Source organism: Cryptomeria japonica, chromosome 9, assembly GCF_030272615.1.
Source record: "Cryptomeria japonica chromosome 9, Sugi_1.0, whole genome shotgun sequence".
NCBI lineage: Eukaryota > Viridiplantae > Streptophyta > Pinopsida > Cupressales > Cupressaceae > Cryptomeria > Cryptomeria japonica.
Window position 1 is genome coordinate 510443988 of NC_081413.1, and position 14993 is coordinate 510458980.

The 14993-nt window shown below is 37.1% G+C and overlaps 1 protein-coding gene across 1 annotated transcript; it reads left to right on the forward strand.

Moving 5' to 3' along the window:
• The first annotated feature begins 12859 nt into the window (after positions 1 to 12859).
• On the forward strand, positions 12860 to 13741 carry LOC131046997 (disease resistance response protein 206). Its single transcript, XM_057980810.2, has one exon. The coding sequence runs from the start codon at positions 12899 to 12901 to the stop codon at positions 13481 to 13483; it is 585 nt and encodes a 194-aa protein (XP_057836793.1). The 5' UTR covers positions 12860 to 12898; the 3' UTR covers positions 13484 to 13741.
• Positions 13742 to 14993: the final 1252 nt, after the last annotated feature.

Here is a 14993-nt window from a genome sequence, read left to right on the forward strand (position 1 = left end):
GGGCAAGTACCATGGTGAAAACCGGGTCACCGACACCATGTGTAGAGACATTGCTCCTCCCTCCTTCAGGATTCACTTTCCTCCTTTCACTTCGCACACACTCACAACCTCTTCATCCATAATAAACTTACCCATTCCCATCATGACTTGTTATTGATCTACCTAAGATTGGTTATCCATTCATAATAAACCCTTTTTCACCCTTTCCATCCATAATAAATTAGCTCCTATCTGTGGCTAAGGCAAATCCTACGTCTAGTGATGGGTGTGGAACTAAGAGCATCACATGTTTCGAGGAGTACAGTTTCTTCCACTTTTCTTCAGTCTATCCGCGCATAATCCGCAATAAAGAAACACTTGCATCGCTAATCCGCAATAAAGTTCCATCTTCTTTGCAATAAAGTATCAGTTTCATGGATTCAATCAGTTTTAGATGAGACACAACAACAACAATGAGCTTTAAAAAATTAAATCTTTCAACAGACTCAGACAACATTATGCTTCAATGCTATCTATCCTTTTTGTGAAAGTAAACATTGTGACCACAATCAAATAGACTTATACAAGTGACAAGAGACACTAAACTTGAGGACTACAGTGAATGTTGGTGTCGAGTCTTAGTTTTCTTTTGATTTTTATCTTTTGGTGACATGTCTTTTAGCTTTTCCAGGATGTCTTTGACTAGAGATTCTATCTCTAGGATGTCTTTGACTAGAAAGGTGAGGATGGGGTATTGTCACCTATTTTTCTTTTGCTGTTTGTAGATTGTCTCTTAGTAATGCTATGACTTGTCCAAGGATATGAGGACACTAAGAGTCTAGTGTGAACTGAGGCATTCCTTGTTTGTGACTGTCTTATCTCCATGCAAACAGGTACAATGACTTTTTGGGTCGAACATATGCCTCGATTGTCATAACCTACTTGCCATAATAAAGCTCAATGATGATAATGCACAAGAAGCTCTTTCACTTTCATATCTTCTATCTTCCATCCTCCTTTCTTGATTGACTTCCATCATCCTTCTTGAGTCCGTGTAGCCTGCTATCACATGACTGAGTATAGTGACACGCCAAAAACATTTGTATTTCATGTAGTTTGCACCTGCATTACCACATATCTCATTTCATACATACATATAGATATTACAATTGCATCAAATCCTGCACACAACACATGTTAGCACATCTTACATTCTCATCATGTAAATAGTCATTTGCATTCTCATATTCATCTGCATTTCATACATTCACATTTGCATCATACATAACATATTAAAAACATAAAAAATAAAAAATATTGCATTTCATCATGTACATATTTGCATCCATAACATAAGCATCACATAGAAACATACATCATGAAACATCTCATCACATAGGTACACATGCATATAGCTGCCGCAAAGATGAATCATCTCATATATATATAATCATAAGTGTCATGATACATTGATGTCAAAATCATATGGCTACAATCACCCGAAGGTGTCTACATCATAATACAAAATGGTACAAAACTGATACATAGGGAGCCCTCTATGGCTATGATAAACTCCCTCCCTCGGAGCCGCCTGGCCTCGATGGAGTCTAAGCCCTAGAAGGACCCACCCTAGGATCATCTCTCCTGCCTCCTCTATCTGGTGGTGGTGGAGGACCCATAACCCCATCGCTTGACACCTGTCTCCTCTGACTCCCTCCTGTAGCCGTCACTGTCTGCGATGGTCTGTGGAAGCTCCTCGCCCGCTGCTCTGGTGGCACTACCCCATAGTATAGGTCTCGCAAATAACCTATCTCCTCCCCTGCCCATAGAACATAGGCTTATCCAGCCCCTGTATCCTCTACCACCTGCCTCCTAGCCCTTAGTGATGTCTCAGCCTTAGTATAACATTGGATGGCCTGATCCCGCTTCTGCTCAGTATCCCTCAGTTGTCTCCTGAACCTAGTTGTCTCCCTCTCCAGATCCTGGATCTCATCTGCCTGTCCCTGACAGATCTCCCTCAGCTCAAGCAACTCATCCTCCTCCTCCTCGGCCCCCTGTGCCTCTGCATGTGGCTCTACCTATGGCTCCCCCTGTATTGGTGGCTGTGCTTGTGCCTGTGCCTATTCCTATACCTTTACCTACCTCTATCCCTGTCCTTGCACCTTTCTAGGACCCTGCACTACTGGCACCTGTAATGGCAATCCACCTCGGCCCCTCACCACCCGAGCCTATCTCTCCTCCCCACCCTCTCTTCGTGGAGCCACTCTCCTCTCTCCAATAGCACCCCACCTCCTTCGTCAGCCTCTCCCCCCACCATCTCCATCATCATCCCCATCCCCCCCACCATCTCCATCTATCGGCTCCCCTGGGTTTGTCAGTCGTGGAAAGGGATGCTCAACCCAATATGTAGTGTACTCTACATCCATACCTGCATCCTCAATCTTTGGCCACATATCCCATGGCATGGACACCATCTCTACCAGCTGCATCATGACCTGATCATATGATAGCAATGGCCCAAAGTGTGCTTGATCCCTGTCTGTCTGAGCATACATACCGGAACCCCATGGCATCCACTGGATCCTGCCAAACTGCCTGCATACCCTGCCAACTAGCTGTCTCTCCAATACATAGGGCGTCCGCCCAATCAGATATCTACTCCAGAAGGTATAGGGTAGATCCACTACATCATCCTCCCACTGCTTGCACTCACGGTACGACCTCCATATCACAGTGTCGATCTCATCCAGGAATCGACGCCAATGCTCCAACTTGCCAATCTGTGGCTGTGATGTAATCATATCGTACAAGTGAACAAAGCTGCATCCATGACCCCTGCCCCTGAAATGTATTGGTCAGGTAATCGACAGATGCTCATATGCCCACACCTGTAGCAATGTAACTCCGCAGCCCAATCCTACGGATCCATGATAAACAAATTGATGAAGCTCACAGTATAAGTGTGCCAACACGCATGGTCCCCAAGCATATCTAGTATGCTGTGTAACCAGTGTCTCCAAGGTGCTCCCTCAACCCATAGCCAACCCCCGTGTCGCCCTGTCTAGACACAGGAACCCACTGATCACTCCTCCTAGCACTGCTGGTAGTGCCAGTCCTGTCGCTGCCATCGTGTCCCATGCCACGTGTCCAACCCTCATCTCCAGTCCCAGATCCTGGAACACTCATCTCAGGGCCTCCCTGTCTACATCTCGATCATAGGGTATTAGCTCCCCATCGATCAATATCCTCAGTATCCTGTACACATCCTCTAAGGTGACTATCATCTCACCCATTGGCAAATGAAATGTGCATGTCTCAGAATGCCACCTCTCAACAAGTGCAGTTAGCAAACCCATGTTCGCCCGAAACTCAGGCACATACAGAATGTATCTCAGACCCATAACCTCAATGGCAGCCCTGTCCTTGAATGTCAGCTCTGGTCATAACCTCTGAGTCGATGGGAATCTCTCCCGTGACTCCAGCATATGCAAGTACTCCTGCAGTCAAGCAAAGCAATCATGTCAGTCAAAGTGACACTCATTGTTCATCACAAAGTGTTGCTTCTATCCTAGTGACACTCACTGTTCATCACAAAGTGTTGCTATCTATCCTAGTGACACTCACTGTTCATCACAAAGTGTTGCTTCTATCCTAGTAGTACTCCTTGTTCATCACAAAGTACTACGTGTTTTGCACCCCCTGTTCATCACAAAGTGCTGCTCATATTTGCACTCCCTGTTCATCACAAAGTGCTACTCATATTGGTACTCCCTGTTCATCACAAAGTACTATGTCTTGGTACTCACTGTTCATCACAAAGTGCCTTGATCTATTCTAGTCTTCCCTAGAGGACTTGCTTGAGTGTATCCTCTCAGTAGCTTATCCAATCGACAGCGTATGCTCATCACAGAACTGTCGATTTTCCCTAGAAGACATAAATGCACATTTTTTGACATAAACGCGCTTAAAGACTACACAAATGCGCCTGTTCTGCATAGACATGCCTAAAATACACAGACGTGCCTCTATTCTGCATAGATGCACCTGTCCTGCACAGACGTGCCCACATTTCACAAATGTGCCTGCACAATGCAGACGTGCTCGCATCTGGCACAGATGCTTTTCCCAGCATAGACGTGCCTAGTATAAACGCAGACGCGCCTAGTCAATCTAGACGCGCCTGGCACCAACGCAGATGCACCTACATGTTTTTGACACTTTTTGACAACAATTAATGCAACAAAGTACAAAGAGGTTTTGTGGTACTCACCGGCTCTCCTGCATCTATTGGCCTCTGAAATTGGTGAACGCGATTGAATCTATGCACCAATGCCATCGCTGCTGACTGCTGCTGCTCTATTCTCTCTCTACACTCTGATCTCTTGGATGTGTGGATGATAATGAGGATGTTTTCCCCTCATGGTCTATTTTATAGACTGCCCTAGCCCTCGTTTCTCGAGCCAGTCTTCTTTATCTTGTGACTTTGTCACTCTATCCTATCCGGTCAGTCCATTCTAGCCTTTATTTCTTATCAAGAGATTGTCTGCGATCTTTCCAGACATTTTCGTCCAATCTCTCGAGGGGGCATATCATTCCCATCTTGGGGCAACTCTGTATCAGTTCATATTATCTTCTTTGAAACAACACGACAAGATGCATTGTCTCAAAGAGGGGCAAAATGTAGACACCTAAAATTGTCATGTCTAATTAAATAAATATCTTTATTTATTTAATTATTTTAGCCTAATTCTTCTATTAATTAAATTAATCCTTATTTATTTAATTAATTCATTTATCCTCTTCTAGCCTTATTTCTCATTTAAATAAATACTTTTATTTATTTAAATTATCCTTTTCCTTAATTAAATAAATATCTTATTTATTTAATTGCTCCCACTTCTTCTATTAATTAAATAAATCTTTATTTAATTAATTAAGTCATTAACCTTTTCTATCTATGACACATGTCATTCATCTCTTAATTCATACACTACCTACCCTCTCATTATTTTATTATTTCTTTTACCTACCCTCTAATCCTAGCTGACCATTTATCTTTTACACCTCTCAATCTTATCCCTCCATTTCTTATAGTGTCTTCTATATAAGAGGATACTTCCTTCATTATCAAACCCTAACTACCTCACTATGCATTCAGCCTCGACTACGCTTTTGAACTTGCATATGCAATCAAGCCTACTTGCAACCACATTTCCGTTCTTTATTGAGCTCTTGTGCACATATAAAATCTGAGAGCAAATATATCAAGCAAGATCAATGGAGATAGGAAGAATGGAGATCCAAACCCTATTGGACATGTGATGGTATAATCTTTGTGATTTCATTTGATTAGTATTGTCTTAGGTAATCTTCATATGTTATGGTGGATCTTTGTTGTTGTTAGGCTAGAGTTTTGTGGTTGAATTCATCTAGTCTTTCAATATTGTTGTTATCCATTTTCACTGTATACAATATTTTTTAGTTTCTATTTCAAGAATGTAACTTATGACATTTTAAGTGATAGATTGGTTGCTTTGGGGATCTCACCAGGTTTTGTCCTTTTACTAACAACTACTAGTCTTGGCTCCTTAATAAGCTAGCCCCTTTGTCCATCACTTCCTTTGGTTTTTGAAGCATGACCAAAATTATACAAGGAATCATTCTTTTCAGTTTTTTTGGGAGGTGGCTCCGGCTATCCTTATATGGAACATTTGGTGGAAGAGGAATAGAAGAATTTTTAGAAATGAAAATAATAACATAGAGACAATCCTTCTTAGTATTGAAAAATCTACCTCAGAAGCAATGAGATCATACACAAAATTAGGAGCAAGAAAATAGAATCATGCTTATCAGTTTGGAAATAGATTACTCTCTCCTTTAAAGGCAGCTTGTTGAAAAATTCCACCATGAAGGTCAATAGAAAGGAGAACAAATGGAAACCGCCCCATCAATGCCAAGTAAAATTAAATTTTGATGGAGCTGCTAAGAGAAATCCAAGTATATCAGGTATAGGGTGCATTAGAAGGAATGATAAAGGATCAATTTTGGGGGCTCGAGCTGTGCAAATACCAAATGGAACAAGCAATGTTGCTAAAGCTAGAGCGTTACTTCTAGGAATTAAAATGGCCATCACTTTGAAAGTGAAGAACATAATCATAGAAGGGGATTTGTTAAAAACTATCAATGCTTAAATAACTTTGAAATCCCTAATTGGAGAATCAGTTACATCCTTCAAGGGGCTCGATATCTTCTCCAATATTTTGACCATTACCAGATTACTTATTTGTTCCGGCCTGCAGGAAACTATAGTGAAGGCTATTTTGGTTAACACGTGATTAAACGCAAGTGTTGGCAACCAATCAAACATGCTTCTTTGTAAATATTTCCTTGTTTTTCCTTATGTTTGTTGGGTAAACATGCGTATTGTTTACGCTTTGAGCTTTGCTGGCGCTACCTTATTGGCAGTTTACAGGGGCTGTGCAGTTCTCAACGAGAGAGAACGCACGTCTCCAGAGACAATGGTAGGCCGTCAAAATAGGGTTGTTGACAGTGGTTTGAAATAGATGGCTATGAAAAAACACTTGCATAGATTGGACTTAGGATATGTGGTCGAATGCAAGGCACAACAACAATTGGTAATAAAAGAATGAATTTTTGTGCATGCCGAACACTTGCCATATACTATAGGGCATCAATTTGTGTGGAATTGTTAATTAAATAAGCACAAATTTTCTAAAGAATGTGAAAATGATTGTTTGGATCTGTGTTTGCAATTGTCTGGTAGATTTCTACTGTAAGTGTGGCTTTTTCTCCTAATTTTTTACCATTGTATTGTTCTTCTTAGTGGTTTCCTCAAGTGGCTTGCTTATAAATACTTGTACATGCATTAGGGTTAAATGCAAACCATAAACATATTATATTAGAAGTGTTTAAGTTAATGCAATGATCGATGCTGTTTTTGCTGGTTTTTTCCCAAAAGGGTTTCCTAGCATACAATTTCTTGTTATATTGTCAATGTGCCATTATTTCTTTCATTTTATTTATGATTCTATTAGCCTTGCTTCTCTTTGCATAGGTTTTATTGGTGTTGTTTCTCTTTAATATTGGCACTGGTGATAAAAATAAAAAAACTATAATATTAACAATCATCACTGAAATTTGCCACCATAGTCACATGATTGGAGGTTGGCTTGTCATTTGTATAGCAATGTGATGGGCAAAATTAATTGGGGTAAAAAAGAGATGAATAACAAAAAAATAGTAAACTCAATAACTGTTTCCAGATTCAGCAAAAGATCAGATCATGCAGATTAATAAAATGTAGATTACTCATATTATTTAGGCTACGCTACATTACTTTATATTTTTTGGTACTCTTGGTGTTCTCATGTTTTTAGTCATTTGTGTTTTTAACTTTTGAGTCTAAGTTTAGATTGTTTGGCTTGCCAAGTTTTCTACCAAGACTACATTTTGTGACTATTTTTAGCATATGAAGGGGTGGGATAAAATTAAGGTATGCATCTTTTAAGAATTTTTTAATACTTCAAGTCAGTGATTTCTGTAGAGGCTATAGAGCTATATCCTAAGACACAATGTGATCAATTTTAGAGAAGAATCTATGTATTGGATCTTGTTGTTTCACAAAAATCTTTTGTAGCCTCACCGTCTATTTTTACACATCATAACATAATGATAGGATGGCTAGATCATTACACAAATTGTCATATAATTGCATAAATGGAGACTTGAAGTTGTTAATATATATTTTTTAAAATACTGTAAGAGTTTGAGGATCCAACTTCAATTATCTCAATTTATTCTAGATGGACATAAATGTTGGGGATAGAGTAGAGTAGGCAAGGATTAAATCTAATCACCTTCTATCTCATACAGTCTAGATTCTTACATGGTTTATTACTAGGTCAATCTATACAATTCCATTAGTCTTCCAAATCTAATGCACATGTATAATTTTTGGACAAGAATCACTTAGTAAAATAGTCAATATTTTCTCTTTACCACTTCACATGTAGTAAGTATTCCAAGGAAGTCCATGGTATACTACTCTAGAGAAGTTGTCCTATGTATTGAAGGTAAAATTATCATTGCTTTATTCACGTGGAATATTTATCCATTTTTGTTTTAAAATCAGTTTGCCAAAGGGAGAACATTTGAATCATTGATAATTTTTTCTAAATACTGATAGGTCTGATAACTTAAGAAAACATGTCTAGCTATTATTGAAGTTTGAGTTGTAGATATATTTAATTATGAGCACAATTTTCTCTTTGCAGGAATATATAACAATAATGGCTACTTGAAGGTGTCCTGCAATGGATGTTTGAATCAAATGAGAGCAGAGGTATGTTTAAAAATTATCAATTCAAGAGCACTAATCATATTGGAACTTATTATGTCACATTAAGAACCTATATTAACATGCCTTTTATGTTTCTATGTTTCTAATGGCATAAAGATTGAGCGTTTTATTGAATTATGTTATGTTGTAATGAGAAGCCCTAGAAAAATGTAGCAATTTTACTGTCTAAGTGAACAGATTTGTGATATGCTGACCATAGCACGATATTTGAATTTGACTTTGGTGATTCCAGAGCTTGATAATACATCATTTTGGGTTGATCCCAGGTTTGTACAGGTGCAGGTCTAGACTATTTTGTAGTGATTTAGAAGTGTAAAATATGCCTTGCTAGATATCTATAACACATGACTTATCTTCGTATTTTTTATTTTTTTTCAGAGAATTTGATGTCAAACACTTCATTGACTCTTTGAGAGATGAAGTGTGCATCATAAAGAGACTCTCAAAGAAGTTTATATAGGAAGGCACAAAGAAAACTATTATTGCAGAGGGGGAAATTTTAAACTGTGATTAATCTTTTCCTGCACCAACCAATGACAGATCGGATGGACAAAGATCTGCAGTCAAAAATCTCATTTTTATAAGGGCATGATCAATTGAAAACAATGATTTCATGAAAATGGTCAGTTCAACATGCAATAGTATGGTTATAACCACCTTGACTCATGCAACTTCAGGATAATTTTAACTGCTCAATAAATCAACTTCAAATACATAAAAAGCAATATAATGTTAAACTGCATAAAATCTAAGTGTGCATTGAACATGGTCTCAACAATGAAAACAAAATGAAATTTGTGGTTTGAACTTTGTCATTCACAAAAAAATCATATTATTCATTGAATCTACAAAGAAACAATGATTTCAGTACCTAACAACCCTTGTACAATGACTTTACCATCCACAATGGTTTCTGTTAAAAATTGTGGGTCAAATAGCTATTTTTAGATCATATTCTAGAAAGCTCCTTTAAAGAAGTAAAGAAGAGAAATGCATGAATCATGTATATTTTCTTTAAAAGAAAAGAAGAAAATCAGTTATATACCAATGTTCAACTCTTACAAGGGGAAAACTTGTTTTATCAAGAAAATAAAAAAAATCACCTTTTCAACATTTTCTTTAGTTATCTCAAGTCCCATTTCTGTTTCCATCACTTGTTTTACTGCAAATTTATTAACACAGTACTAGTTTTGTCTTCAAAATGTAGCTAGCATAGTTAATAGTTAATAGTTAATAGGCAAACAATGTTCAGACCAAGCTTTCATTTTAAATTCCATGTAAATCAGTTAACAATGTAGGTCTTATCAAACACATTATCAAACATATTTAGCATATATATATATACTTTGTATTGAGTAAATGTTGTGTATATGTATTGAGTAGATATCTGCCATCTTCCCCATTGATTCTGATAGTTGCATTTATAAAATAAAAATCTTTTTGATCTTCCTACTGCTGCACCACACCAAACAGCTACACTTCCTGCCATTGCTCGGCAGGAACTTCAGCTCTTGTTGTTATAGAGAAGCCAACAATATTGCAGATGCACTAGCAAATAAAGGGTGCTTGTTGAATTCAAGAGAAATCACATTCTCAAAGTAGGATATAAAGTCAGATGAAGACACGACACTACTTGTATAAGTGATTAAGTCCCACTCCAACCATCATCCTCTGGCAAGTGGAGGCTTCACAAAATCTTATGGCGCCGCCAAGTTGGGAAATATATTATTTCCTTCTCTCCTCTACAACAAATGTTGACTTGGTGGGAGGATATTATGTTGCAGGAGACAATGTCAGTTTGGTTTTCCCATGGCTTGACTACCACAATGCAAGCATGGAGTGTCAAATAATTTGGGAAGCTCATGGGCCTGGAGCTCCAAAATGCCAAGACTGTCGTTCGTTGATCTACACACTATCATCTAAAAGCCACTACACACCTAGGTACAATTGAAGCATAGGTGGCTAATCCCATTCCATATCACAATTGTTGGGAGAGTCCAGAGGATTCAGACACTCGAAGAACAGGTTACAAAATCAGCAAAGACAAGCTCGGTTCAGACACTGCTGCTGAAACTAGAACCACCTTGGTAGCAACATCTAATGTGTTTAGGTCATCAGATTCAACATACTCTCAATGTCTTCTCAACATTGAAATCCGTGATTTCCTATTTGCAGATAAATATAGGGGGGCGTACAGTGACAACCTCATAGTAGGAGTGTGTCCTTTCTACTGTGACTTTGATGGATATCAAGTCGAATTGTTGTGAGGTGCAACATGGCTTCACAGAGCAACTAAAGATCATAGTTACATGTGTTGCATTCAAATCAATGTAGAGTCTATTGGAGATGATGGAATCATCTACGAGTTTGGATGAGAGTACAAACATGCGGGAATAATCATTCTTGTATCTAAGGAGTTCTTATTGGGGAAGGTGAACTTCCTTGAAACCCACAAGGGACATGCTAACAACTTCATCTTCTCTTTGTTTCCTAAAACACCCTACAAACATGTTGCACATACATCAGGTGGGCTAATTTACAAGCAAGAGGCAGTAACATGCAACATATGACATCTAGAGGCTCATCTTTGCCTTCTATTGAGAACCACCCTAGACACATAATATGCAAGGGTGGCTCTCGATACTTCAGCTAAAACCCCAATCCAAATCTTCTAGTTGGTGCAGTTGTGGGAGAACCTAACTGGAAAGACTAGTACTTTGTTGCTCGCAACTACTAGAAGCAGGCAAAGCCCATCACTTATATCAATGCACCTCTGATAATACATGGGGTAAAGTGCAGAGGGAATGCATGAGAATGACTCCAATTCTCATTATTACATCTTGTGGGATCATGGTAATTATGGTTGCTAACCAGGTTTTAGTATCCGAGTTTAGTAAGGTAGGTTAGGTTGGTATTATAGACTTGTACATATATTTGTAAATGATTCTTTGTGATGATAATGGGCTGTAGTAGAGATCTGTATATGATTCTACTTTTAATATATTTTAATACATTTATAGGGTTTGTTGCTTTAAAAAAAAAAATTTATGAATATTGTAGGTTTATGAATTCTTTATTTAATATTATAATTATTCTATTTCAATTATAATATGTTGAGGTTAGTATGTTTTCAATTGAGGTTTTAGTAGTCATTCATTTATGCTGCTTAAAAATGTTTATGAGTATGGATAAGCACTGTTGGCCCAAAATGATTGTTGACAAGGAGATAAGTTGTAAAAAAAACACCTAGAAGAAGCAAAATAGCAAGTGGATGAACAAGCGAGACATAAATTTACATGACTATCCTAGCACTAAAGAGGAGATAAAAAAGTATGTGTTAGAAAAATCAAGCAATGCCATGTGAACAAAATATCTAGGTAGGAAAAACACATACTATATTAATGAATTTAACCCTACTTGGGAGTATGATGAAAAAGTTTATTGAGATCTGTGATCAATGGATAGACCAAAATTCTAATTGCATAGTTAAGAATTGGATCTCATCATTTGAGATGTGAAACTTGTAGATGGAAGGTGCCCAAAGAAGACTGGGAAGAAAGGACATGCATTTTTTGCAGCAAGAGGGTAGTGGAAACATCATGGCATTTCATCAAGGAGTGTGTAACTTACGAAGATATAAACGGTTAGTTTCATAATGAATTAAAGATGGACAATTTGAATGAGATTTTTGAAGACAATGCTTCACAAAATAGCAAGTTTCTTACTCAAGATTCATAGCAAAAGAAGAATGGTAATGAAAAGGAACTTGAAAATGGTTAATTTGGTGCTACTTAATACCCTAGATTGCTAGATCTTATGAACGTCATTAACCGTACTTTGTATTGAAATATATATATAATCTTTCTAAATGAAAGTAAACAATGAAACTATGTGTTCTATAATCTAGAAACTTAATGGTTCACTTTATGAAATATATCTTTAAATTAAGAAAATCTTACTAACTCAAGTAAGAATTTGTTAATCTTGATAATTCATTAGTGAAAGATTATTATTAACTTGTGAAACAATCTTCAGAAGGGCAAATCATATGGGTTTTTCAAATAGTAATATTCGTGAACATTTTGAGGGGCATTATATGCTCACTTCCTATCCTTGCGTGACTGACCACTCTGAGTACTGTCGATTCGATCGGACCCCTCAGGCCAGTGTTCTTCATTATGCGGTGGTTGCCGACCATCCAAGAAGCAGCTTTATTTCAATTTAAAATAAATAAAAATCCATCCACGAAGCAAAAGTTGTTGAGCGCATGACTGAATTTCCACTGTCGAAGTCTGCCAAGTCCCCCATTTAAAATAAATAACCCAAGGACCACATTTGGAAAGGGAAGGTTCCTTTCCTTATAATGATTTCTTCAAATTATGACGTGCAGAGGAACAGCAAAAAATTATTCTCCCCACTACGTTTTGAACTATATAAGCATGCAACTCACAATGTCTGTGGCGCCCTCTGAAAGCTTTCTTCACTATAGTTTGATCTAGGTCATAGCTTAGGACTCTTATATTCAAGATTTTGTAGGAAATGGCTTCTGGGTATTATGGTAGAGTTCTACAGTTGTGTTTTCTGTTGTTTATAATGTCCAATGTCATGTTCAAAGCTGCAGATGGGCATGGCTGGAAAAAGAAGCAGCTTCCAAAGCCATGTAGGAATTTGGTGTTGTATTTTCATGATATACTCTACAATGGAAAGAATGCAAAGAATGCAACATCGGCACTGGTGGCTGCTCCTGATGGAGCAAATCTTACTATTATGACTGGTAATAACCATTTTGGAGATCTAGCTGTGTTTGATGATCCTATTACTCTTGACAATAATCTGCACTCCCCTCCAGTGGGAAGAGCTCAAGGCTTTTATTTCTATGACATGAAGAATACCTTCAGCTCTTGGCTAGGATTCACATTTGTGTTGAATTATAAGCATCATAAGGGAACCATCACTTTCAATGGAGCAGATCCGATCTTGACTAAGTACAGAGATATATCTGTAGTGGGTGGTACAGGTGATTTCTTGATGGCTAGAGGAATTGCTACTATCAGCACTGATGCATTCGAGGGAGACGTTTATTTTCGTCTCAGGGTGAATATCACACTTTATGAATGCTACTGATTAAATCTAATGTCCATGTTGTATGTAGAATATCGTCATAATATTAGATCAGTGGATATGATGTGAAATTTGGATGCAAAATATTTACCTAGTTAAATTCAGAAGCTGTCAAGAAATGAAAGCTAAATGATTTTAATGTTCTTTTAACTTATAATAGTCTATGAGGATATAAATAGCTTTTATGTTTAAGGTTGTTAGTGCAGTAGCAGCTTCATCTTGTAACCTGTCGATAGAAAATGGTGGAACATATGTGATGATTTGGTGAGGAAGAGACCATTAACTGTGGTGGTTTCAGCTTGGTTAAAAAGCTGAATGATTGATGTAGCTTTTATAGGAGTATTCACTGTGCTATGAAAGTGTTATCTATAGCTGCTTTGACAGAATGTTCAGTTGTGATGTTGCCAGCCGTATTTTATCATTAAGTTCTTTTCTGTCAACAGTTACTGTAAATTGTGTTCTTATTGTAATTAATCAATCTACTGTTCTATCAAAGTCTTTGTTACAGGTGACAATGGAATTGTTTAGAACTAAAACAAACAAACAAAAGATCAGACGACATACTTCATGCTGTTAAAAGATAAGGATATCGAAGATAGGTGGAGAAAACAAATAAACTCTACGTTACATATGGTTAAGATAGTAAATAAAGTATGATAATTATTACAAATAGAAAAGCTGAGTTCAGATATATATTTGAATTTAGTAAATTAGAATTTGAAATACGAGTAAAATGATTGATGTTTATATTATATTTAAAAGAGGGGGATTCATTTAAATTTGATCAAAAATTAATATCTTGAATTTGAGATTCGTTATAAGATTAATAGATTACGATGAATGGATTTTGTAACATAGAGAATTGTCAAATGATTGAGCTTTCAATGTGGCCTTCACCTTGATAAACTAGGATTTTGGTAGTTACAAAGATTTTTTATAATTTTTTGCGAATTTAAAAATTGATGGCATGATCTACTATCAAGTGGATAGAGTTGTGACTTATATTCTTTGCAATCAAACTCTATGTACTGTTTCAATTATGCTTGAAAATGATTGAAGATGTACATATAATAATGTAAATTGCTTGTGTGTTTATCCTTATGTATGTAGATGTTGATCTACAATACTCACTATATCATAAATGGCAATGTTAGGTAAGTAATGTGATCTAAAGGTTCCAATCCTTTGAAACTCCCTACCATGATTTAGTTAGTAACGAATAGTTTGGATAAAGTCAAATTATGCCCATGGTTTAATTTGTTTTTGGAACAGAATATCCAAGGCGACCCTAATGAGGGTTCCCAAGTGGTCTTGACACAAGACTAGGAACAATAGAATTAAGGGATAAGCTCAAAGCACTAGGGAATGTACACTCTAGTTCAATTTAGATTTAGGATAAATGTTAACTATTTCACACTAATATTTCATTTCAAAATGAAATTATGATATTAGCTAATAAAGTTTAACATGTGTTAAATGAATAGGGGAAAATGCTACGGGAGCACTTTTCATT

Excerpts from the sequence above, each read along its gene's own strand:
- LOC131046997 (XM_057980810.2), top strand. The coding sequence starts at position 12,899 with ATGGCTTCTGGGTATTATGGTAGAGTTCTACAGTTGTGTTTTCTGTTG.